General features: G+C 32.3%; 1 protein-coding gene across 1 annotated transcript; it reads right to left on the reverse strand.

Annotated features, from left to right (window-relative positions):
• Window positions 1-256: 256 nt before the first annotated feature.
• LOC127866489 (carbonic anhydrase 2-like) lies at window positions 257-9,407 on the reverse strand. The gene is made up of 7 exons (XM_052407036.1): window positions 9,307-9,407; window positions 8,709-8,882; window positions 6,560-6,708; window positions 5,863-5,955; window positions 4,472-4,535; window positions 2,105-2,262; window positions 257-1,015 (listed from the first exon to the last, which is right to left on the reverse strand). The coding sequence occupies exons 1-7, from the start codon at window positions 9,401-9,403 to the stop codon at window positions 761-763; spliced, it is 990 nt and encodes a 329-aa protein (XP_052262996.1). The 5' UTR covers window positions 9,404-9,407; the 3' UTR covers window positions 257-760.
• Window positions 9,408-24,866: the final 15,459 nt, after the last annotated feature.

Below are 24,866 nucleotides of genomic sequence, written 5' to 3' on the forward strand. Positions count from 1 at the left end.
CCTAAACAGAAATATGCGACAAACTTTAGAGAATGAAACATATAAATAGTAACAACATTATGCTTCTTTTTCAGGTAAAAGTTCAGGAAATTGTATAGCTATTGAAAATTCATAGTTTCATAGTCATAACATAATTGAAGATATTTCCAAATACGTTTTGTTTCTAAAAACAACAACAATGAAGTATAATAACAAGTAGGTTTGTAAAAAGACCATGTACACACATGCAAAATACATGGAAAATATAGATGTTCTGAACACATAAAATAACCATCCCGATTTTGTAAAAAAAAGTAAATACATTATAAGTTTGACAATTAAAAAGGTGTAATTAACTCACGTGCATTGAAACACATAATAATGCTTATTGACAGATATTTGTAAATTATAAAACTCAATAATCTTTTTAATGACGCTTAATGGACTAAACATAGCGGAGTGTTCAAAGGTTACTAAATCAATCCGTATTCAAAATAAATTCAATCTTATTTTTATTAAAAACTATCGCTCATATGAAAGTAAAGAATATATCCATGCGAAGCAAACATTTAGTATACTGCATGTAATTTGCTGGCATCTTTTTGCGCAAAAGCTCGGGGGATACATTGATGTTATGACTTTTGTACTCTGCAATTTGGATGGGTAACTTTTATTCACGCAAACAGCTTTCAATTGTTATCCTATTTTTAAATAGTATTACTCTCAAGTTCTATGAGCGTAGATAGAAAAACGGTTTAACAATGAAACTGTATAATTGTTGTTAGAAAGAGAAAAACGGAAGTATACACCATATGCAAACCAAAAACATGCAAAAGAGGAGACGGGTCGGCTGAATGGAGACACCGTCATTTCCGTTTTCTCGTGGGGACGCCATGTCGTATTTCAGGGATGGGTGGCTGGCGTACAGTCGGCGTCGAAACATGCACTGAACAGGCCGGTAGTCATCAGAAATATCCATGAAAACGCCGCCGTCGCTCTTGTCGTTCTCGAAGATGGTTGTACGGAATTCTACCAACTGAATTGCATATCCGCAATCTAATTAAATTGAATCAAATAAAATGTTGCTCATTTGAGTTAAGAGGAAGTCAGTACAAGATCATCTCTGAACAATGTTTCGGTCTTTTATTTAAGCTTTGGAAATGAAAAAGGTTATAAAGCTGGGATAACAAAATGTCTGAACGATGATTTTTGACGTTTTTGAGTAGGTATACGCTTAAAAAAAGACCTATATAGTCGAAATAGATATTTTATGTAACGTTCCTTTGTTTAATACAGACACAAAATCTATAATTAAAACACTGAACAACCAATGTTCCAACAAAAAAAAAACAGAAGAAAAAGGTATTGACTACAAGCAGCAGAGGCATATTCTTACCAGAAAGTTATCTGCTTTCGACCTTAAAGTGACCTGTTCATGTTTTGGTAAGTTGACACAATTAAAAAAATATATTTTTGCGAGGAAACAGTAAAACTGAATATTTACCATGCGCTCAAATATCCATTATATGCATACTTTGATGATTTATAAACCTTAAAATGATAAATCATTTCGAACCCGAAACGATTGAATAATTTTGACAGTTCTGTTGTTATCCTTATATTTTGTGACGTTACACGACGTGCTTATATAAAGTATAAAATACATTTTCCTTTCTTAAATTGTATTCATTTTTTATACTGAGTGTCACATTTATCAATTTAAAGATTTTCATTACAAACTTCAAAACATACCAAAATCTGTGAACAAGTCCCTTAAATTACAACATACTGAAAAAGACAGATATAAACAATTACAAGTATAGTTTACTATATATACATATATGTTGTATATCTTTACTATTTAGACTGTTGAATAATCATTTAAGCCAAGAATATCGTCGTATTACATATTACGAATCGATTCTTTTTAATAGAACATATTATACCCCCCCCCCCTTAAGATATAAGCAGGAAAGAACATCTTGTCCGCCCTCTTGAAAGACATAGTAATGGTTGCTAGTTTAGATTGATATCAAAGGGTAAAGTTGTAATGTTCAAACATGGACATCTACTTAATCAAAAAGAGGCACATTTTGCAAATGTGTAGTATTAAATCTGTGTTAACCTGTTCCTCTGCTATTTCAATGGTTTCATTGAAAATGGTCCAAGTGACACTTTCGAAGCAAGGGGGTGTGGTCAGACTGCCGTGGTAGCGGTAGTAGTTGGTAAGACGGGCAGGCATCAGGTCTATCATAGGGATAGAGTTGATATCGAAATGCTGATCTGAAATAATACAATATAATCAGATTCAGTTTTGTGTTGTGATGGATGCATGGAAACTTGTTAGAAAGACACACGATTTAAGTGCAGTCAATGCAATGAGAGCATGCTTAAAATTAGATATTATATAATGCTAGATAGTTGAAATTGCAGGAAAAGATTATTTTTTCAAATGTGAATAATTGTATTCAATTGTAAACGTGTGTCATAGAAACAAACATATTAGCTTTTTAATATATTGCGTTTTTTATGCTAGGGAAATATAGAAACTGACGAATTTTTACAATTAAAAATATTAACTACAAAATATATATCCAAATGGAAACCATTATAAAAAATAATTAAAACGAAATGTCTATTTTTTAAAAAAGCGATGTAATCACAATCAATGTGTAAGCTCTATGGAAACGAAAAAGGGAAGAAACTACAAAAAAAACATAGGAATATTGAAATTCCAGGAGCGTTATTAGTACAAATACCATCCTCGTGTCTTTTATCAAGAGCTAATAATAAGAACATAACAATAAGATTAATTGAAAATGGACACTTAAACACTGAGCTCATGATTTACCACGAAAGAACCAATCTAAATTACCATTAAACTAATTACTGTAAAAGTAAAAAAAAAAAAACCCATCAAGGTATTTGCATTCAGTTCTTCAATGTTCAACAAGCAAATTCATTGAATTGATATCCCCCGCCAATGTGCTTCTAGACACAAAAGTTTTCAGGACGGATGGACAACGCCTTTTGACCGCAATGTGTGACCGGACGGATGGACAACGCCCTTTTACCTCAATGTGTGATATTGACCTTAGCCCCTAGGATTAAAGGTGTTGAATGTGAAGCACCGCCAGATGATTGAGAACAACTATGGCATTTTTTTTCATGGCTCTGGCTCATGTGTTAATGGAAAAAAAGCTCTAAGCTTATATTAAAAAGCATTTTTTCACGATACAATATTCCTCCGCCTATGGCGGGGGATAACAATGCACGAGCAACCGAACAACAGTTTTTAAATGTACGCTGATATGAAGTATTTACACATGACAGCTAATTGTATTTTAAGTCAACAGGATATAAGAACAAATTTCAGTTCATTGACATGCATATTAATAAGCATATTTTAAACTGAAAAAAGACTAAGTGTGTGTCCGTGCGTGCGTGATGGCGTACGTGCGTGCGTGTGTGTGTGTGATGCCATGTGCAAGTGTTCTACATCATTACAGAACTCACCCATAATTTACACACATATTTGCATTTAACATCACATGATGGTACTCCAACTATCACAAATTCAAGGAAAATCAATAGTGACTGATTAATCGCTATTCTATGAATCGTTGAGAGAAAAAGGATCTAAAACTAATAAATGGATTATCACTAATCAACAATAAACAGCTATTCTATTCTGCTCTACCGGGAGCTATGTCATGGAATATTACAACTGCAAACTGTATTGTCGTAAATGAATTGCACGCGATAGTCGATGATAACTGATTAATGACTTTCCAATACTGCTGAATACAGAATATCATTATCTCAAAAGTGTTTTATACTTAAAAGGTGCATATCAAAATGTATAAAATGTCTCAAATGCCAAACAAGTATACATGTACATAAAGCATTTTTTATTTTTAATGAATTAGTGATATTATGTTGTATATGTATATAAATAATATTCAAAGAGTCAAATCGTAGCAAACATGCTTAAATACAATACTCGCGAGTGCTAAATCGGTATCTTAGCAACAATTCACACATTATATAAAAGGATAAGTCTAAGCAATGTACGAAATTGTTTTACAAACTTCTATATTTTCGACAACCCTTACCTGATTGAGCTGGAATACAAAATAAAAAAATGAAGACAAAACTTCATATAGTTAAAACAAAATAAGTCGCTAGTCGTTTACAGAACAAATAAGAAAACGTGTGACGATAAGAACATGCAGTTATATACACTAGGTAAAGCGAGTCAGTAAATGTCAGAATGTCTAATTAATATGACGACGTGTATGAACATTATACTACCTGTTATTAACAATATAATCAAACGGCTAAAAAGTGAAAAAGTCAGTTAAAATAGAGATTGTTCGCGCGTGTAGAAACAAAAACAAATTCAAGCAAAGCTCTTGATTAGATGTCGGTTTCTGAGTATTTACGTGTTTTATCAAACCGTGTTGGTGCTTTCAGCATGGCCTATGCTTACTTTTGAACTGGATTTCGCCAAAATGGTCGATAATTTCTTGGAAATGTTCATTGAATCGCCCAATCTGAAAATATCAAGGATATAATTAATGTCATTAAAGTACTTCTGTTTAACTATAACCTTCCAAAAAATAAATATAAAAAGTGCACCAGCAGGACCTAAGCCTTTTAATGGAAAGTGGTCTTTTATTTATGACAAGAAAGTATAACATTGGACAGCACCTTAAACAAGTCACAATAACATACGACCACGGTATTCTATCGCTTACAGCCTCAAAAGACAGAATATATAACGATATTAATGGTAGGTGTACTACGCTGAATCAACGCAATATAATTGTAAACGTTGAAGTGTAAAAATATTAACAACGTGAAAGTTCGGCAGCAGAAATAGATCACAACATTTCATTAACAACAACAACAAGTGTGTCAATGAGAGGAACACTTTCTATATAATTTTAATTATTTTGCAACCAAAAACAAATTCGTTTATATTTAGTATCGATATTGTTTGTTTATTTTAAAGTCAATCGGCAAATATCCCTTGTAATATGTATGACAAAATTAATCGTTTTGATTTATTAGAACAGAACAGAACATATATTTTATTTGATTTGTACATAGTACATCATCATATACACATATTATTATATGACAATTTATAACATCACGTATATCAGTATAATATATAAACACGAATTAATGGACATTTCAATATAACATAACACAGCATGTAAAGAGGATGGTCACTTTTTGTTAGCATTTATAATTTCGTTTCTAATTTCCAAGCTTTCTTTAATATATTTTGCAAATTCAATCAATACAGATCTGTTTTCAGTTTTCAATAGGTCAATAAATTTGAACATTGATGGTCGTTCATAAAAATGTTTCTTAATATATTTCTTACGTATATTTCTAAAACAAGGACAAATAAGAGTGAAATGGTACTCGTCTTCAATATCAAGGGAATTACAACATTGACAGTATCGCTCATTTCTTGGTATTTTATTTCTACCGAATCTACCAGTTTGAACTCTTAAAGAATGTGCAGATAATCTTATTCTAGTGACAAAGAACCTTAAACTTATTGGCAATACATCTAGATATAGTTCATATGACAGAGAATCTTTACAATTTTGTAACAAATCTAATACACTACTACTTTCAACAGAGCTATGCCAGTCTTGTTTATAAGTTCCAATCAATCTTTGTTTAAATATATGTGGAAATGCTTTACAATCAAGAGTATCACCATTTATAAAGCAATCAGCAAAGCCACATGTTTCTAACAATTTTTAACATTGTATATCCAAGTATTATAACCTTTTGAACAATCAGATATACTTTGTCGATAAATCGTTTTCATAATTATAAGCTAATAAACATAATTACCTCAAAAAAGAAGCCAAGAACTGCCAGGCCGTCCAATTTGCCAACGGAGGAGGAAAAGTTACCGTACTTCTTGTTATAGTGAACGATGTGCATCTGAAAAATAGAGATTCTTAATTACTGATGAATTCACACAAGGTTATATGGCCTTAGCGACTAGTTTGTTTCCTATTATACTAAATGTTGCTGCAGATCCTTCATAATGTGTGAGTATTCTAGGTTAAGTCGACGGCATTTTCGTAACATTCGATCATATTAGCAAAATTTATTTTAACATAAAAATAAAAACACGTGAGAATATAACAAATATGTATACGAGGAGTACTTTTATCATTAAACCTGTTTTCTTATATCAGTGGGAAATCACTGTGTATATAACAGCAAAAAGATTTTACAAAAAAGTTTGTATTTAGTCTTTATTAAACAAACCAATTCTGTCGTATTTCCTTATAAGTGCAAATTTTGCTCGTAGTCTAAAAAAAGTTTTGTGCGCCAAATAATTAGTTTAAAGTTTTATTACATTATTTTAAAATATAGTCTATTTCAAATTTTAATAAGCATAATGCTTTCTATTTAAAAGCTTACAAAGCATAGTATTTAAAACATCAAATTAAGTTTTGAAATCGTTTGCACTAACGTTAAAAATGACTTAATAATGTTTATTTATACGTGCACAGGAAAACAGAACATAATTGCTCACCTCCATGGGGAAGTGACGGCCATTGACTGAGTGCTCTGAGCCCCGCTCATCAACTGCACCCCAGTGGAAATGGAACTGCTCGGCGACAAACGTGGCCCCCAGGCCGCCACCGGTAATCTCCATCGTCTTGTCGTTTAGGCCCACCTGCACTGAAAAGGACACAAGGGTCGCATCAGATTCGCTCGACAAAAGTTATAACAGAATGACGTGTTTTGCGATTGTTTAATTGACCAGTCCCTTATCTGTCAAACATCATAACCACCAATCCTAGGTTTATATTATGAAAAAATAATAGAACATGGTTTCATAATCAATTTGCTTAAATACAATCTGACAATTTCAGAAAGTGGATCTGATAAATGTTTTCCAACGATGTATTTGACGTAAAAGCGAACAGCAGACAGAGTCTTTTTGTTAAGGTTTATCATGAGATGCCAATAATAATACGTTTTAAAAGTGTATACAAATGGCAAAAGTTGAGTTATGAATTATAAAATATTATCAACAGTGTATCGTGAAGAACGCCGTTCGATAAAGATGTCAATTTAACAGAGCTACGTCTTTGGATAAGCCATTTCATCGTCATAATACAGCATTTGTTTCTGTAAACATGTTTACCCGTGTATGATTATCAAACGTCCCGTATTTACATTGTATCATTTTCGTCGTTTGTTTCGTCTTTTGCTATCTTTGGTTAGTCATTCGTTTAGTCGTATATTTATTCATACAATTATTAAGTTAGTTAGTTGTTCAGTACATTTCAGATTAGAGAATGATTTTGTGTGGAAAAGTATAACATGAACAAATTGCTTTAAATTTAAATTATGTCAATGTATGCTTGATAAATCGATAGTACACGTTCATTTTTATGTCAAGAGTATATTGCATTATGCTCTAAACTATTGTGAAGTATAGTTTTGAAGAAATTATATTATTAGCATCATAATAATTTCAGTGAACATGTGTTTGGTAAATCTAGATTTATAAAGTGTATGCTAATTTGATTAGTTAGCAACCCTTTCTCAGATTGACACAATTACAAAGTCAAAAAGTTAAGAACAATGATTTTTCTTAAACCTCTGAGGTTGTTGTCATTATTGAACTATGTGCATATTAAACGGTTGCATTTGCCACAACAACATGGAATGTTCGCACTGATGTAAATCTGGAAATGGACAATACATATTGTTTCTGAAAATATTGCTGCGAAAAAAACGTATAGTTCAACCATACTCGCCATCGGACGCAATTTGTTCGCCTAACTCCAGGTTTGTTCCTCTTTATATGCGAAATTTTACATATGGACTTAATTGTTATGTTATTTTGTTTCTATGCCTGGACGTTGCTAGGCTAGTAGATAAAACGTTTTTGTTAGATTGTTTTCACGTAATTTGGTCATCTAGTTTAATTTTTACCTTCTACTTAAGACATTGTGAACGTTGATTAATTATCTAAAATCATTTGGTTCCGAGCACCGCGGATAAAGCTAATCAAATCACTGCAAACCAGCGTCCTTTAGACCAACTCACGTGATATTAATTCAACTGGTGGAATATGAGAACAAAAACAACGCTGACAGCGCAAAAACCTTGCATAGTTGTTTGCACTTTGGGGGTAATTTTCCTGACACAATATAAATTTTATTAAACCCCATGCTTATAAATAAAAGTTCAAACATAGTAGGTTTACTGTGTTTATAATTCAAATGTTAACTCTTTTGATCGCTGACAAAGTGTGTTGTACTATGTATACATATTATGCCTATGCTTTTGGTTAACTAATGTAATCTTGTGTCAGTTTTTTAACTCGTCTCTTCGTGTATTTGGAGGAAATACAATTGTATACATATTTGTTTAAGCACTGTCAGCGGACGACGTTACCGCTCCTAGTATTATAAATGATGCAACAAAGCAAGAAAACTTAAGTGTGCTCGTTCAAGTATGTATAGAATAAATTACGATGAAAAGAATAAGTACATATTTGAAACACCGGTTTAAGCGTTGTTTGAAATCGTTTCCACGAGTTTTAAGTTCTGATGACGCAACAAAAAGATATATCAATGCGAAAACTCTTATCAACATCTCCGATGTGTACAGATTGAGTACGAATAAAAGCACAGAATAAAATACATTATACGGTAAACACTCACCCGTGTGCCCGTTATTCTCGAGCCTAAAAAAGAGGTTAGAGACCCGGTCATATCCGGAGAAGACAAGTGGTGAGAGGTAAGTCTGGTCGACGACAACATCTCGGGTCTGCAGGTCGATAGGAGACTGTCGTATGCCTCCGCAGTGCGGATAGTCCAGGTGCCAATGGTCCGCGCCTGCAGGTATTCGATTATAAAAAATGTGGTAAAACGGGTTGCTATGGAATCATTCATTGTTGATAGAGCGAGGTAAACGAGTTGCTAAAGCTTTTGTATAGCGAAAATGATATAAATAAGTGCTAGTTTAACCAGTATAACTTAACAAAGAATAACTCAATTGAACATACATTACACAGCTCAAACGGTAAATAAATTCCATACAAGTCTGACAGTTCTGCGCTGTTTAGTTGTATACCAATACAGAAGTGCATGTATTCGAATATTCGCACACTAGAAATTATCCGTAAACAAACGAATGAAAGTACGACACAAAACAAAATAAAACACAGTCAGTTTTATTAACAATAAGCAACGTTTTTCTTGTATGTGTAGTATTTTTAAATTTAAAAATTACTTGCTAATAAAAAGTATGTTTAGTTACCCAGTGAACCTTTGTACGTCCAGAAATTCCCTACAAAAACGAGGAAACAAGTAAAACAGAACAAAACATAAATTGTATGTTTTCTTAAACTATACATGTTTATCGTCATCCAAACAATATGAGTAATGGTAAGTATCAAATAAATACGTCTTTTGATTAATAAATAATTGATATGACGATGAATATTAAAGTGATATTATGCGCATCTAACAGTATATGCTATGCTTATATGTCTTTCGCAACCGTTGTTTATTTTTAGTGTTTTCACTTCATATACAATTATATTTGATAATGCAGCATCAACATACAAAAACAATATCCCGGAAAGAGAAAACTAATGTATTTGAATATCAACCGTTCTTAAGTTTTGAAAACTTACGACAGAAATGATTCGATGTACAATGTGAATCTAAATTTTGTTTTAGTGCAGATTCGTTCATACGACACACGAACACTAACTCCGATCCTAATACAAAGACACTTCCGCTCGGCTTAGAGGACTGTACCACAGGTGGTTAGCGTGTTGCTATGATATTAATTAGTGAAAACATCATTTTGAATGATAAATAATCATATTATAACGAAAAATTATCTTTTCTGAAAAAAAATCACTATCAAATATATATAACAAGGTATGCAACTCAAAATCACCCCAAAACGGGGTGCATCGCTTTGAACAGCCATATCTTCATCAATTGTGCAGCGATTTTCACGATCTCGGTCTTATTCAACGCAGAAATAAATTTTCTTTCTGGAAATGTATTTGTCTTGCAATATTTTTACAAATGCTGGATCAACTTTTAAGAAATAAAACGATGCACAACTCGCATGACCCAGTTGACAATGATCATGCAGTCTTTATGAATGAAATCTCCAGTTGTAAAGACACACCTCCGCATTGGACCAATGAAATCACTCGTTTGTTTAAAATGTCAGTTAGTTGAAATGTATGTAAACAAAGGTTTCAAACGGCGCTGGACAGTTAGTCTTGATGCATAATGTAACGACAAGAACGGTAATAATATTTTTTCATGCGTTTTATTGAATTATGGTATCGATGTACATGAACTTTGTAGGGAAGATGCCCTTTACTCCGTGAAGATTTCAGTCTTAAAGACTGCATGATCATTGTAAACTGGGTCATGCGAGTTGTGTATCGTGCTATTTCTTAAATCTGTTGTTTCCTTACGTGACGTTCGAGAAATGGGATGTGCAAATATCACTTTCTCTAATAATACACAGTATTGATGCACGTGTGCGGTAAAATATAACTAAAACCATGATTATTTCATTTTCCCGACGCCGTTTTATCTCTTATAACTAATTTATTGCCAAAAACTATTGGTTTAACCCCTCTTTTTGGAACTGACTTCCTTTTAAGCACATTTTGAAACATGACTTCCAAATACACGAACTTTCTGTCGTGATTGAATTTACCATTGATATAAATGTTTTAAAGAACGTTTCCTCTGTTTAAATGTATACCTCTTTCATACTTTTCAAAGATACGAAAACTCAAGCTACATTACAAACGATGAAACATAACTTGTATTGTTATAAACTGCGACATTATACGTGGGGAGCTTCACGTTTTTGCAATATACATGTACTATTAAGCAGCATAGCGCCCTTTTTGGAAGGGATATTATTTCCTGATGTTCTGTTAACTACGTACCGGTTCGGAATCCATTTTAAACTAATTGGCGGGTGCACACAGCAGCGGATAATATGCAGGTCAAAAATAGATCTTACATCCAGTGATGCTGGTTTTGACACCCGACGCATATATGCATTTATGAATGAAAGGCTTCATGAACGTTGACGTTGCTCTTGGTTACCAGAAAAATTCCCACGTACGGATTTCAACCGTCATTTTTTACAATCTATAAAGTGCACAAGTACTGGAATTTGTATAGCGTTTTTATAAAGGTGTATGCCCAGCGCGTGTGCCGGGAAAACAGGGTTTAATGTATTTTTTTGTTCAGCTCTATAATATTTATATCAAATCTGTATGAAAAATGTCGGTGAACATTAACCCGGTATTAATTTTTGAAAATATTTATGCGTGCATTAGTTATTGATGTAAAACGGAGCATTTATCCGCATATTAAAAAAACACCGGGCGTATAGCATATTAGTTCGGAGACATGAAATAATTTCGAAAGAAAGCCATGAGAGGTTCAATTCTATATGAGCAAGTCTCGCTGCGCACGATTACGCTCTTGCTTCTCGTATATATTTGACTCTTATGAATCTTGGCAAATACCTAGTGTTTTATTTTGCTTAATCTAAATTAAGTCATGCATCTATATTTACTTAAAGCAGCATAACATGACTTCCAAATGACCAACAGCTCTTTCATATGTGAAAGAGATTGACACAAAATACCTACCCATCTAAAATAAAGTGCATATGTGTACTTCAATATTATAGTTTTATAGCATTTTATGTGGTGCAATATAAGTGTTTTCTTAATCATTTAACTGTAGAATTATACAAATGTTGTACACAAAACCTGCCGACCAACTGAATCAACTCACCGATTTTAAAGAAGATGGGTTGTGGGGTGGCTAATGTACGAGATAATAATAATGTTTATCAGCCTTTTCAGTAATGTTTTTATTAATTAAACGTATTTTATGACGTGTCGACCTTATTCTGATATGAAATTTTCTTAAGCCATTCTTTTACTGTCTTTTCAGATGACGAAGGTTAAAGGGCGATAATAAAGTGCATCTTTCGTTGCAGTATAAAATTATGTAATTAGGAATTTAACATTAGCGGAGGACTGGAATACCATTCCCCATTCATGGACCACACGAATTTAAATGTAGAATATGCAACAGAGAGTATTTGAACAGAGCCGGACTTAAACAGCAAATAAAACAAACGAACCAAACAAAAAATGTACAGCTGATGTATTATGTGTGTTTTTGTTTTTTTTTAATTTTATTATTTCTACATAGACAAGTCTGACATATAATTGCTATGAGTGCTACTTAATTACACGTTTTGTTCCGTATATTTCATGCTAGTTTCTGACTTTTTTATGAAAATAAACCATTATCTGTGTTACGTCATTTCTTCCAACGATTTCTCTGCATACATTTTCAATTGTATTCAGCACTTACATACATGATAAAAAAAAGATTTGGGTCGGAATGAATTCGTTATGCATTTGACATATTAACTTACGATTAGAAGGCAATGTTAGGAACAAACGAAATAATCTTTCTATGTGAACCAATACTTTATTCCCTCAATACAACAGTCTTAAATAATATGTATTCACATATGTATAAAAGAGAAAAAAATACATGTATATATTGACCACTTCTTCTGAAATCATATCGTGTATTGCATTTGCACAAATCTTTCTATCCACTACAAATTCACTTTTTGCGATTATAATATAGTGACCAACTCAGAACTGGTTTAAAAGAAGGTCGTCCAAAATTTGTCACATCAAAGTCACATACATGTATCAGTATCGTTATGGTAAAACTTGTCAAATGTCGTTATATTAAATAAACAATTAATATTTAAGTTTTCATTTAAAAAATGCATCCACCGATATGCATCTTCTAAGCAGGTGTCAGGTATTCCAAATTGCTTCATGTATTCCGAATCGCAACAATGGCAGTATTTGGTTACAGCAACCTTATACTAGTATCGAAACGGCTTTACTCTTTTCTGTTTTTCATTAGACTTATATTGCACGTACATGTGATTGTTTGGCGTGGTACTTCGACGTAATCTTTTTTGTTTGATTGGTGGGTTTTCATGTACCTTTCGCTTTCTAGAGCGGTACACACTTCGTTACGCCGTCTTTTTTAATCTTGGTATCCTCGACATATATAACTGGCGTCTTGATATCTGGAAATAGTAAGCATTGTATTCCGTTTAGTAGGCATAGTATCCCGTTTGATGCATATTCAAACATAAGTATGTCCATATGTGTTAAAATAAACAGGTAAGGATAACACTGTGTTAATAATACCGTCGAATGTCTTATATTTTACACACACTAAATGTTAGCTTTAAGTACGCGATAAAACATACAATAATAAAAACTAATAATATAACAATTAATAAAAAAAGATAACTTGATAACTTCTCGAGTGAAAATGATTTTCAAAACACTCGCACCAATGCGGAATTCATACACGAAAGTTATTTCGCATAAAACCTTCTAACATAGGAAATAGCTGTTTATCATTTGGAAGTCAGGTACCGAAATGTGCTTAAAAGGAAGTTTAGTTCCAAAAAGGGGGGGTTAAACCGTTATAATTCGGCATTAAATGAATTAATAGACATAAAAACGCGTCGAGATAATAAAATAATCGTGATTTATGTTATATTTTACTGTAAACATGTACAAATACTGTTTATTGTGAGAGAAAATGATATTCGAACATCCAACCTCTCGAAGGTCAAGAAATTAAACAACAAATTTGTCGACGGTTTTGCTATAATAACTTTTTTATTCCGACGTCTACGGTATTGAAACAAAAAACCGAGGGGAGCACAAACACCGTAGAGCCGAAGGGGCTTATTCATTCAAAAGAAATATAAATATAAACTTGCTTACCAGATGAAAATATCCGCTACTCCTTCACGAAAAACACTAAAACGACGCCATCTTTGAAGTTTTGCAACAACGTTCTCACTTAAACGCGGTGAGCTCCCGTATACGCAGGCCCCCCCTGCATAATATCACTTTAATATAAATATGGATGCACTGAAATAATGTATAGTTCTAATGCATGCAAGATAACATGTGAAAACACATGGGACCTATTCTAACGCAATACTTAAAAAAAATCTAATATCTCGGTTATGAGCACAGATTTTGATTTATAATTTATAATAAAAGTCACAATTTGACAACATTCTGTGAAAGCACAAACTCATTCATCGGTGACGATCGTACGTTTTAGCGGGTAAGTAGCGTGCAACATTAGCGCTCCTGAATATTCGCATAAGTCATATCGTTTGTGATGTAAGAACCCACTTAGAATGAAAACATTTGACTAAATTGTATCCGGTTTCACCATTTTCTTGTCAAAACAAGATGAAATTTAACTAGCCCACTTAAAAAGCATCCGATCGTCACGTCATTTACCTGAGTAAACCTTTACTGTTCTTTATCATATTCGAAATGTAAACTATACATAATCGTATTAATTTATTAGTATTGATGATAAATTATCTTTTAGAAAATAATAAAGACGTCTTCACGGCTGCAATTAAAGCGATCTTAGGAAAGTAATGACATCGTCAAGGGGTTCTATTTGTACTTTTATCTGAAAATCTAAAAAAACATGTATCAGTATTATTTGATCTAATTATATTATTATAACTATGAAGATAAATGAATGTTTGTAAACCTCATCGACTTTCCAAACTTAAAGTTCAAAGATTGTTTAATAAAACATGATTGCGTTTTGGAATTAATTCAAAGAATAAGACCGTCACTTTATAAAAAATCAATGGACCGGAACGATACTTGAAAATGATCTGTAAGTCATGTAGGTAGACTCATACACAACCAATCAGGTAAGTATCTAAAAACTCTTGAAACGGAATGCCGGGCGTACGGACGGACAGGGCTATATGCCTTTACGACAGGGCTATACGGAGTATACAGTAAGTTCGTTATGCAATTGAAGATTATTGCTGAAGGCCACATACCTAATACACAACCTGACATAATACTCTTATCAGTAAGGCAATCTAAATAGATATAATCTCAGGTTTCTCTCCAATGCAAATCCAAAACTTTTGTCACAATGAAAGGAAATATGCGTAAATTGTTTAATCGGTCGAATCATATTAAGGTTTCATTAGAATAAAAAGACAAACATATTTGTAGCAAATAAGTGTATCGTAAAGAGTGTTTGTTATTGTGCTTGATTTCTATTAAGGCGCTATATGTCATTTCAACGGTGCTAAACTTGATTATTTCGAAATTTATATCACATATCAATTGCATCTCAATAATTGACTAAGTAAAATAGAAAGACATGTTATTGAATAACTCAAATAACAGTCGTTTTCTTGTCACACTCACCTGAACGTTAAATAGTAAAATATCTTATTATTTATCAGTAATATTAAAACCAGCTATACCAGGGCAACTATTGGTTTTGGCTATTTTCTTCTAACATTTCTGTGAAACCTTAAACAATGACGCAAAGAAACTTGAAAGGTGTCGATTATAACACCATTATTATTTATTGTTGAAATAACTACACTCAGGCGATTTGATTGAGACCATTAATTTGTGTGTGTGTGTGTGTGTGTGTGTGTGTGCGAATCGTTCAATCCATCCTATTGCTTGTACGCAGATGCAAACTTCATTGACCGAGGACCGATCGACTCTGTGATAGCATATGTTTAACATAAGCAATGTTTTCAAAACTTAATTAATTCGTTTGTGAATTTTATGTTTATCACCTAAATAACATTATCATTCGCCGAACAAATGTGTCATGTATACAATCATGTTCTATTCGGTTTATAGTATTTTCCCCTTCGAAACAGACGAGCAATATGTAGAAGTATTTTCTTCCCGTTGAAACGCTCTCTGTGTTCTTTATTTTGAGCATGACATCATAATTTTCGATTTTCGAAAGTTGTTTTATTACTTCGTCTTTCATCATTGATGGAATTAAAAGGAAATTAAAACAATCAAATATTAGGCGGATTAACATATATTAGTTAACAGCTTTCAATTAACTGAAATCCACAACATTGGACCTTAAAAGGCTAACTTTGAATAATTATATGACCTCATTTTTAAAGCAAATTTGTTGAAACTTTTGAAAGTAAAAATGAAAGTAATCTTTACGTTTGATTGGTGTTTTATTCTAACGTACCTTTATTTGTCGAAAAAGCGTATGTAAGCTACGTTGTAGATGCGTGCACCAAAAATTCCTTTATGATGCAATCATCAAAACATATTACAATGAGAAAAGTTCTCAAAAACTAGGGCATTAGATCTGAGCCGTCAATCGGCAAATCAATAAATAATTTGTTTAAAAATTAGGTTGTTTCAACTGATTGCCATGCGCTTAAACAGTTATAAAGTTGTAAAAGATTATACATAGATAGAGGAAAATAAATAATAATGAAATAAGTATTACCATATGGAAAATTTACATCTTATTCGTCAATATATTTCAAAACGATGTTCTATCCTTAATAATGTTTTATTTCATGGCGGTCGGCGCAAACGATTACAAAAGCCTTGAACGAAAAAGTTTCTTTTATATAAATGACACATTTTGAGTTCAGAAAATTCGATTTGACACGTAGAACATATGTTAAGGCTGACGTTGATGCCAATCTGAAAGTAAAGTTTATCTGATAAAACGTTGAAAAAGTGCGAATAAAAACGCTTTACTGCAAATTGCGAATAAATGTGAAAGATGATAGCAAACATCTGTAACATATCACACCAGATGTAAAGTATAATATTAAAGTTGGACAATTAACGATTTCTATTTCATATTACACACTTTATATTGAAGTTATTACATTTTACAAAAAGGACTATAAGGATAACAATGTTGTTGAAACAGCACATTAAATTCAAACGGCAATCAATCACAAAAACTTCAGGGCAACTTGATTATCGTGTATGTCAGTATTTACAAATTTGCCAAAATTGATGTCAAGGGTATCTTTTCGGGATTTTCGGATATCATATTTATCATAAATTGACTAATTCTGTGTTGCCTGTTAAAATGATGCATGTATAGACAATCCCAGAAATCTATTACTCCCGGATTATTGCCCCTCGCGCCGCCATCTTGGTACTGAAGAACAATGCAGATACCTTTATGTTTGTATAGGTCCCTGAACAATAAAACGAAGTGACCCGATTTTAATAAATATATTTGAAAATTTAGATGGTTTCTGGTATCGGTACAATAATCATATAAGACTTTGTTTTTGTTTTTAAATAAATATTGTTAGCAGGTCCCTCTACATTGTTTAAGAGTCATAAAACCAGACACAAAGATCTACGTCTCTGATAAAACTAATCATGAATAAGGCCTTTATTGTCATTTGACATGTTATTAGAAGGTGACGCATGGTATCTTATCTTAATAACAGCATCTACACATGTGGAGATATATGGTGTCACAGACATACCAATTAACACGTTTAATCCACCATTGGGACATTGTCTCCCACTGAGGGAATGCTTTCGTTCCTCAGTCGCAGATGGTGTTTTTTACCATTAATAAATTAAATTAAATTAATTTAATTGACAATCCGTAATTACCGAAAAAAAAACATCACTGCGTTCGTGTTTTAATAGTTTATTTTAAATCTTAACTATATCGTGAACATTTAAGAAAGAAATTAATACGTTGACGGAATGTAGCGAACATTATTGGGACTATTTAAGTTTACGTATGACGACATTTGTGTCATGTTGTTTCAATTAAAAAACCTGCCATGTTCTGACATCTTACACATTTTCGTTAATGAATATCCCCGGGACTAGTTAATTTAAAATCACAAATTTATTTTCCGGCTGGAGATGTTTGTTTGAAAGCGATTTGTAAATAAAATATATTAATAAAAAACAACACAGTATTAGACTAAACCATATACTTTTTAATAAGAAAAGTTTGCCTCTACATGAAATCTTACAGAGTTTCGCTTATAAATATTTCCGGACCAATTTTAATTAAAATCACAAATTTTATTTCTGCTAGAGCTTTTACATTACCTTTAAATGATACTTTAATAAGAAATATAAATAAAGAAATAATAAATCTTTAGAAAAACAAAGATATGTACTATGCAATAAAAAAAATCTGTCTCGCTATTTAATCATATACAATTTCTTACTGGGTATATCTGGAACTATATAATTTTTATAAAGAAATAATAATGTTTTAATCAAAGGCAGATATCTGATTTTCAAAGAAATTGTATATCTCGGTCATAAATATTTAAAAATTTCGCTTATAAACATCTGCGGAATTATTAACGCTAAAAATCACAAAGTTGACTTCAGACTGCGGAAATGACCTTTATAATTATCTTCGAATAAAAAATTCAATAAAGAAATAATTGTGTTTTAAACAAAGGCATAACTGAAAGGATTTCTTTTAAAAAAATACAGCAAATCCGGCCTTAAACATGACGTGTGGAATGTTTCAGATAACAGCGTTCTACATGTCACCCATGTAGAACGCTATTATCTGTCAAAGTCTTCAGTCCCAAGATGGCGGCAGGGACACGTGATAGCCAATATGGCGGCGGTCAATTTATCAATTCTGGGATTGTCTATGAAGTGATGGTTTTGCATCAATCTATTACGCTGAGTTTAAAAAAATCTACAAATAATTGTCTTAAAATTGAAATTGTTTTCAATTGATGCTGTATTTAATTAAGTAACCCCATAACTTTTATTCAAATATTTAAAGTACCCTTATTTTTTTTCGGAATGACGCCGAGGCCTTGAATATTGAAAAAAGCTTTCCGAAACTTCTCGGCAGTCAGGGGACAACAAATAATGAAATTTTAACTTTTTGAAAAAACAACATTTTATCATATGCTATTGGCTCTGCATAAATTAAGAGTGTTATTAATTAGATATACAAATATCTATTTATTTTTAAAAAGGTGAAAATAAACGCTCACGATAATTATAACGCAAACAATGCTACTTAAGGCCTGTTTGGTATTTACCAAAATAGTATGAGACTTACGATTAAGAAAAAACTAAATACCCTTAGATGTTTTACATTTTCTACGTGCTTAATGGAGTTTTACTTTAACCACTTCTTAATACATTATTTGTTGATCTAGAACATTGCGAGGGATGGTCAAATAAGCAAATATGGTAGAATGTATATAAACGAACTTTAAGGTATATTGTATATCAGCGAATTCCTTATTCTCAAGTATACGTATCCTCAGCATAAGAATACAAATCGTGAATGACATTATTGCTGCTGAGTAGCAAATGTAGAATAAAAACATATTTTTTAAATTTAAAATACACAAAAGCTGACTTACGCTTTAGTATTTAGATTCAGTAAAATGTGCATGCATTATAAAAATCATACACAAAGAGAAAACGTTCAAAGTTTATATATAAAGTTCAAACATAATGTATGAAATATGTATTAATGACTTCATTGTAGTAAACTTTTAAACTGTACATACCTGCACTGGACAGCACTAGGGTCAATTGCGAAGCGATGATGCACAGCAGAAGAACAACGGTCATGTTTAAAGCAATGAGAGGCAAGTCCTTAGTTCAGTTTCTACTTCAGGTTCTTTCCGGCTGTGAATGGTTTCTCAAATACCCACTTCCTCAAAACATATCTAAGCAGTCGCAAACAGATATTTTAAGAAACAATATTTGTCCTTTTGTTTTCAACATTAAAATAATTAAACAAAAGTTAAGAAAAAAAAATTTATTTTGCAGTTCCTCAACTTTACTCCAGATTAATATCCTTAGCCTGCCGGTGATATTTTGTACTTAAAAAAAAATAAAACCTCTCAAGAGATAACGCTTCTGATTCATTTAGTATTATTAGTATCATACGATGTTTTATCTGTTATATAAACCGCGATGCACAAATACAAGTATTCACTTTTACCACTCCCTATCTCTTTCCCTCTCTCCCTCTTACTCTGAAAAAAGAAGACGATAATTTCAATATTACTTAGGCTATCGACGGATTGATCTAACACACGTTTTCCTAAAGGCAATGCGTTCGAATGGCTGTTTTTGAACGACAATGAGCCATGTGTTTATTAGCCGAAAAGAACTTATGAAATGGTGCATATACATTTCACGCTGCGTTAAACTGGGGTATTTCTTACGATCATTAAATTATTTTGTCCAAGAGTGTTCTCGATTCGTTCGTTGAACTTTTAAATTTCCATCAAATCTGAGTGTATTTTAGCTTGCCGATACCTGTTATGCATGTGACGGCCAAAAAGTAAACTTAAGTTCCACGAAAATAATATGAAGATATAACTGAAAACTAACATAAAAAGGCAATTTAAAATGCAGTCGGCAAGTGAGCATTAATCGAAGGTTTACCTCAAATGCAAATCAAAAACGTTTACAAAGATAAAAATAAATAGGACACAAAACATTCGATCGGTTCAAATTTATTCTGATTTAACAAGGGCTTATGTTGCGAACATTTTCTGCTGCATATACGTGGATATTGCATTTATTGTTAATTCGAGTGAGCGACTGTTATTAAAGTTGCCTGCCATGGGAAAGGACCTAAAGAGGGCAGCCTTTTAAAACCAAGAATGGAATAAATTATATGTGTTCAAAAAATTGAAACACTATACTACAAGGGCCCCATTCGCAGATTTTGGCATGCATAAAAGTTTGACATGAAATGATTTATATTGATCATTGGATCTAAAAAGCTCCAGAAAAAAAATCAAGAATAATTTTTTTTTAAACACTAACACTCAACAGGGCTGGGACCACTGACCCCTGGAGTCCTGGAGTAAAAGTCTATCACTTAGACCACTCGGCCATCCGTAAACATACAATGAAGGATGTAAATATACTTTATATAAGCAATCCTCGTAGTTTCACAAAATATAACGACAACAACAGAACTCTCCAAATTATTTAATCGTTTCGCGTTGCAACGCTTTACAATTTTCAGATTTTTAAATCGTCAAAAGATGCATATAATGACTATTTTAGAGCATGGTAAGTGTTCATACATGTAGTATTACTGTTTCCTCACAAATATCATAACTAAAATAAAACTTTGCGAATCTGAAACAACTTTTTTTTATTTTGTCAATTTACCAAAACGTTAAAAGGCCCCATTAACACAAAAATGTTGTGTGATTTATTACAATAACAATAATGACAAAAATTCACAAAAATGTATCCATGTCAAAATATGCATAGATTTAAAATTCCGATTTAAATTCGTTTAAATTTAAACATATTAAAACATATTTGCAGGTTCAAAATATATAACATAATATAAATGTGCACATGATCCGTAGTTCAGTGTGCAATAATCTAGATGAAGGCGAATGTGGAAGATCTCCGATTTCAGATTGTCAATATTGTTATGCATATGCGATCTCGAGTGTGTCTGTTCGTGAGTAATTGCTTTGTGTGGGCTTTGGCAGAAATTTCAGACTCTTATTGCTGATTTTTTTGTAAATAATGCCATTATTGCTGCGGAGCGAATAGCTGCAATAAAGATCGGCAGGTGTAAGGTTTGAAATGTATTTAGATTAAGATCATTTTTCATCTTAAAACATATTTTCGAAAATTGGTTATAGATTCTCTCTTAGATCAGCCAGAGGACGGTAAAGGCTACAACATTTGGTTGTCCCTGTATAGTCATTGCAGCCTCGTTTTGTTTAGCGTCAATTTGTTCGGTTCATTGAAGATATATGCGCACTTAACGTGCGCGATATAATAACGGATAAAAGAACGGAGAATCCTTTTCAAGCCTTGCAAGCCATAATGGAGATACGAATTCCACATTTGTAATCATCTGAAAGGGTAATTTCAAGATGCTAATGCGATCTTACTTATTTAAAATAAACATCAAAATAAAAGTAAAACTATATTTGTCAAGGAATTGATTCGAGACAGAAAACTGTTCAATGCTTTGGTAGACAACATATCGAAAAAGAGCTATGGATCCTGGAGGGACATCCGAAGTGATAAAACCAGGGAGAACATGTATTCGAAAAGGCAACGCGTTGTTTCCAGCTAGGGATGTGGGAGGAACAACAATCCAGAAGAGAGCCACTTATATCAAGTGGAGACAATTTAGATACAAGACATTGATACGATAGCCTGTCGAAATATGTATATTTAACACGCAAAACGGCTTAGACCTCCGTACAATCATTGAAAAAGAGATGTAATGGGGTGATTATCCATTTGACCCCTCGTTTTAGAGACTTGGGCTTATTGAACCCAGGCCACTGTCATTCGAGCGTTCTTGTACGTATATTGCATCTTATGATATGATTCTTAATGACAACTGTGTATATAACGGTAGCAGCTGACTAAGAAAGGGAAGGGTGATAATGGTCGACACGTTCTTCTATTGATTTTTCACTAACGAACGCGGTCAGTATGTTTCGTTTCCTTTATTTTCTTTATCAATAGTTGTTAATATAAAAATTTGAGCTTTATCTAAGGACATTTAAGTTAAGACATTTTGTCAGTTGGAACTATTTCTTGGCAGTGATGTTGTATGAGTTGATTTGATATAATATACATTATTATCTTTTTGTTATGATCGGCTTTTGCTATGGACAATGGAAGTAGTTTGTTTTTGCGCAATTCGAAAGTTAATCTCTTCACTTTGCGATTCAGTACAATCGTTTCCGGTTCCGATTCATATTGTGAAGTTCATTATTCATCCTGTGTACATCGATGGACCTCATATATAGTAACATATTTTTAAGGAATGCTTGGTGAGGCAGCACATGAAATCATTTTGGAAAATGTGTGTGTAACAATGTCCATGATTTTGCCAGTTTTACATTTTCTATATGTCAGTTTTAGCTGATTGATTTTGCATGAGCCGTTCCATATTTAAATTACACGCGAACGTATATTTGTCAGTCGGCGCATGCGCGATGACAAATATAATTTGTGTGTGTGTGCGAATCTTTCAATCCATCCCATTGCTTGTAAGCAGATGCAAACTTCATTGTCCGAGGACCGATCGACTCTGTGATAGCATATGTTTAACATAAGCAATGTATTTAAAAATAAATTTATTCGTTTGTGAATCTTATTTTTATCAACTTATCTTACATTATCATTCGCCGAACAAATGTGTCATGCATACAATCATGTTCTATTCGGTTTAGCGTTTTTCCCCTTCGAAACAGGGGATCAATATTTAAAAATATTTTCTTCCCGTTGAAACGCTCTCTGTTTTCTTTATTTTGAACATTACATCATAATTTTTTATTTTCGCAAATGTTGTTTTTTTGCTTCGTCTTTTGTCATTGATGGAATTTAAAGGAAATTTAAAAATCAAATATTTGGTGGATTAACATATATTAGTTTTCAGCTTTACAATTAACTGAAATCCACGAAATTGGACCTTAAAAGGCTAACTTTGTATTATTATATAACCTCATTTTTTATTGTAAGCAAATTTGTTGAAACTTTTGAAAGTAAAAATGAAAGTGGTATTTATGATTGATTGGTATGTTATTCTAACGTACTTTTATCTGTCCATTAAGCGTTTGTAAGCTACCTTGTAGATGCGTACACCAACAATTCCGTTATGATGCAATCATCAAAACATGCTTTACTGGGAAAACTTCTTAAAAACTAGGGCATTAAATCTGAGCCATCAATTGGCAAAGCAATAAATAATTTGTTTAAAGAGTAGATTGTTATAACTTATTGCAATGGGCTTAAACAGTTATAAAGTTGTAAAAGATTATACATCGATATAGGAAAATAAATAATAATGAAATAAGTATTACCATATATAAAATTTACATCTTATTCATCAATATATTTCAAAACGATGTTCTATCCTTAATAATGTTTTATCTTATCGCGGTTTGCGCACACGATTACAAATTCCTTGAACGAAAATGTTTCTTTTCATAATTGACACATTGTTAGTTTAGAAAATTCGATTTGACACGTAGAACATGTGTTTAGGCTTACGTTGATGCTGATCTGGAAGTTAAGTTAACCTGATAAAACGTTTAAAAAGTGGTAATAAAAACGCTTTACTGCAAATGCGAATTAATGCAAAAGATGATAGACAAAAAATCTGTAAATACCTCACCAGTTGTAAAGTATTATAATAAATTTGAACAATTATAAATAATTATTTCAATATCACATTACATACTTTATATTTCAGTTATCACATTTAACAAAAAGGACTATTAGGGTAACAATATTGTTGAAACAGCGCATTAAATTCAAACGGCAATCAATAACTAAAACTTCAGGGCAACTTGATTATCGTGTATGTCAGTATTTACAAATTTGCCAAAATTGACGTCAAGAGTTAATTTTCGGGATGTTTGGATTTCATATATATCCTTAATTGACTAAATTTGTTTTGTCTGTTAAAATAATGCATGTGTAAAGTGATTGTTTTAATTTTGATTTTAAAAACAATACACTAGTTAAGAGTAATTGTATTTACTTTCTTAAATATTGACGCAATAAAAATACAGTCATACTGTAAACAACACGGAAACTAACGAATTGCATATTTTAATTGTTTTTGTTTTAAAATGATTTTTGCATCAAATCAATACGCTGAGTTAAAAAAATCTTTAAAAAAGATGTCTTAAAATTGAAATTGTTTTGATGCTGTATTTAAATAAGTAACCCCTATAACTCTTATTCAAATATATAAAGTGCCCTCCATGTTGTCGGAATGACGCAGAGGCATTGAATATTGAAAAAAAAGCTTTCCGAAACATCTCGGCAGTCAGAGGACAACGTAGTAGGCAATTTTCACTTTATATATGTCCCCTTATGAAAAAACAACATCTTATCATATGCTATGCTC

This window comes from Dreissena polymorpha, chromosome 1 (genome assembly GCF_020536995.1).
Source record: "Dreissena polymorpha isolate Duluth1 chromosome 1, UMN_Dpol_1.0, whole genome shotgun sequence".
NCBI lineage: Eukaryota > Metazoa > Mollusca > Bivalvia > Myida > Dreissenidae > Dreissena > Dreissena polymorpha.

Bases quoted from the DNA above. Each gene is read 5' to 3' on its own strand.
- LOC127866489 (XM_052407036.1), bottom strand. From the start codon at position 9,403: ATGTATAGTTTAAGAAAACATACAATTTATGTTTTGTTCTGTTTTACT. The intron at 8,883-9,306 runs GTAACTAAACAT...GAATACCTGCAG, and splicing joins GACGTACAAAGGTTCACTGG to GCGCGGACCATTGGCACCTG. The intron at 1,016-2,104 runs GTTAACACAGAT...TATGCAATTCAG, and splicing joins TTGAAATAGCAGAGGAACAG to TTGGTAGAATTCCGTACAAC.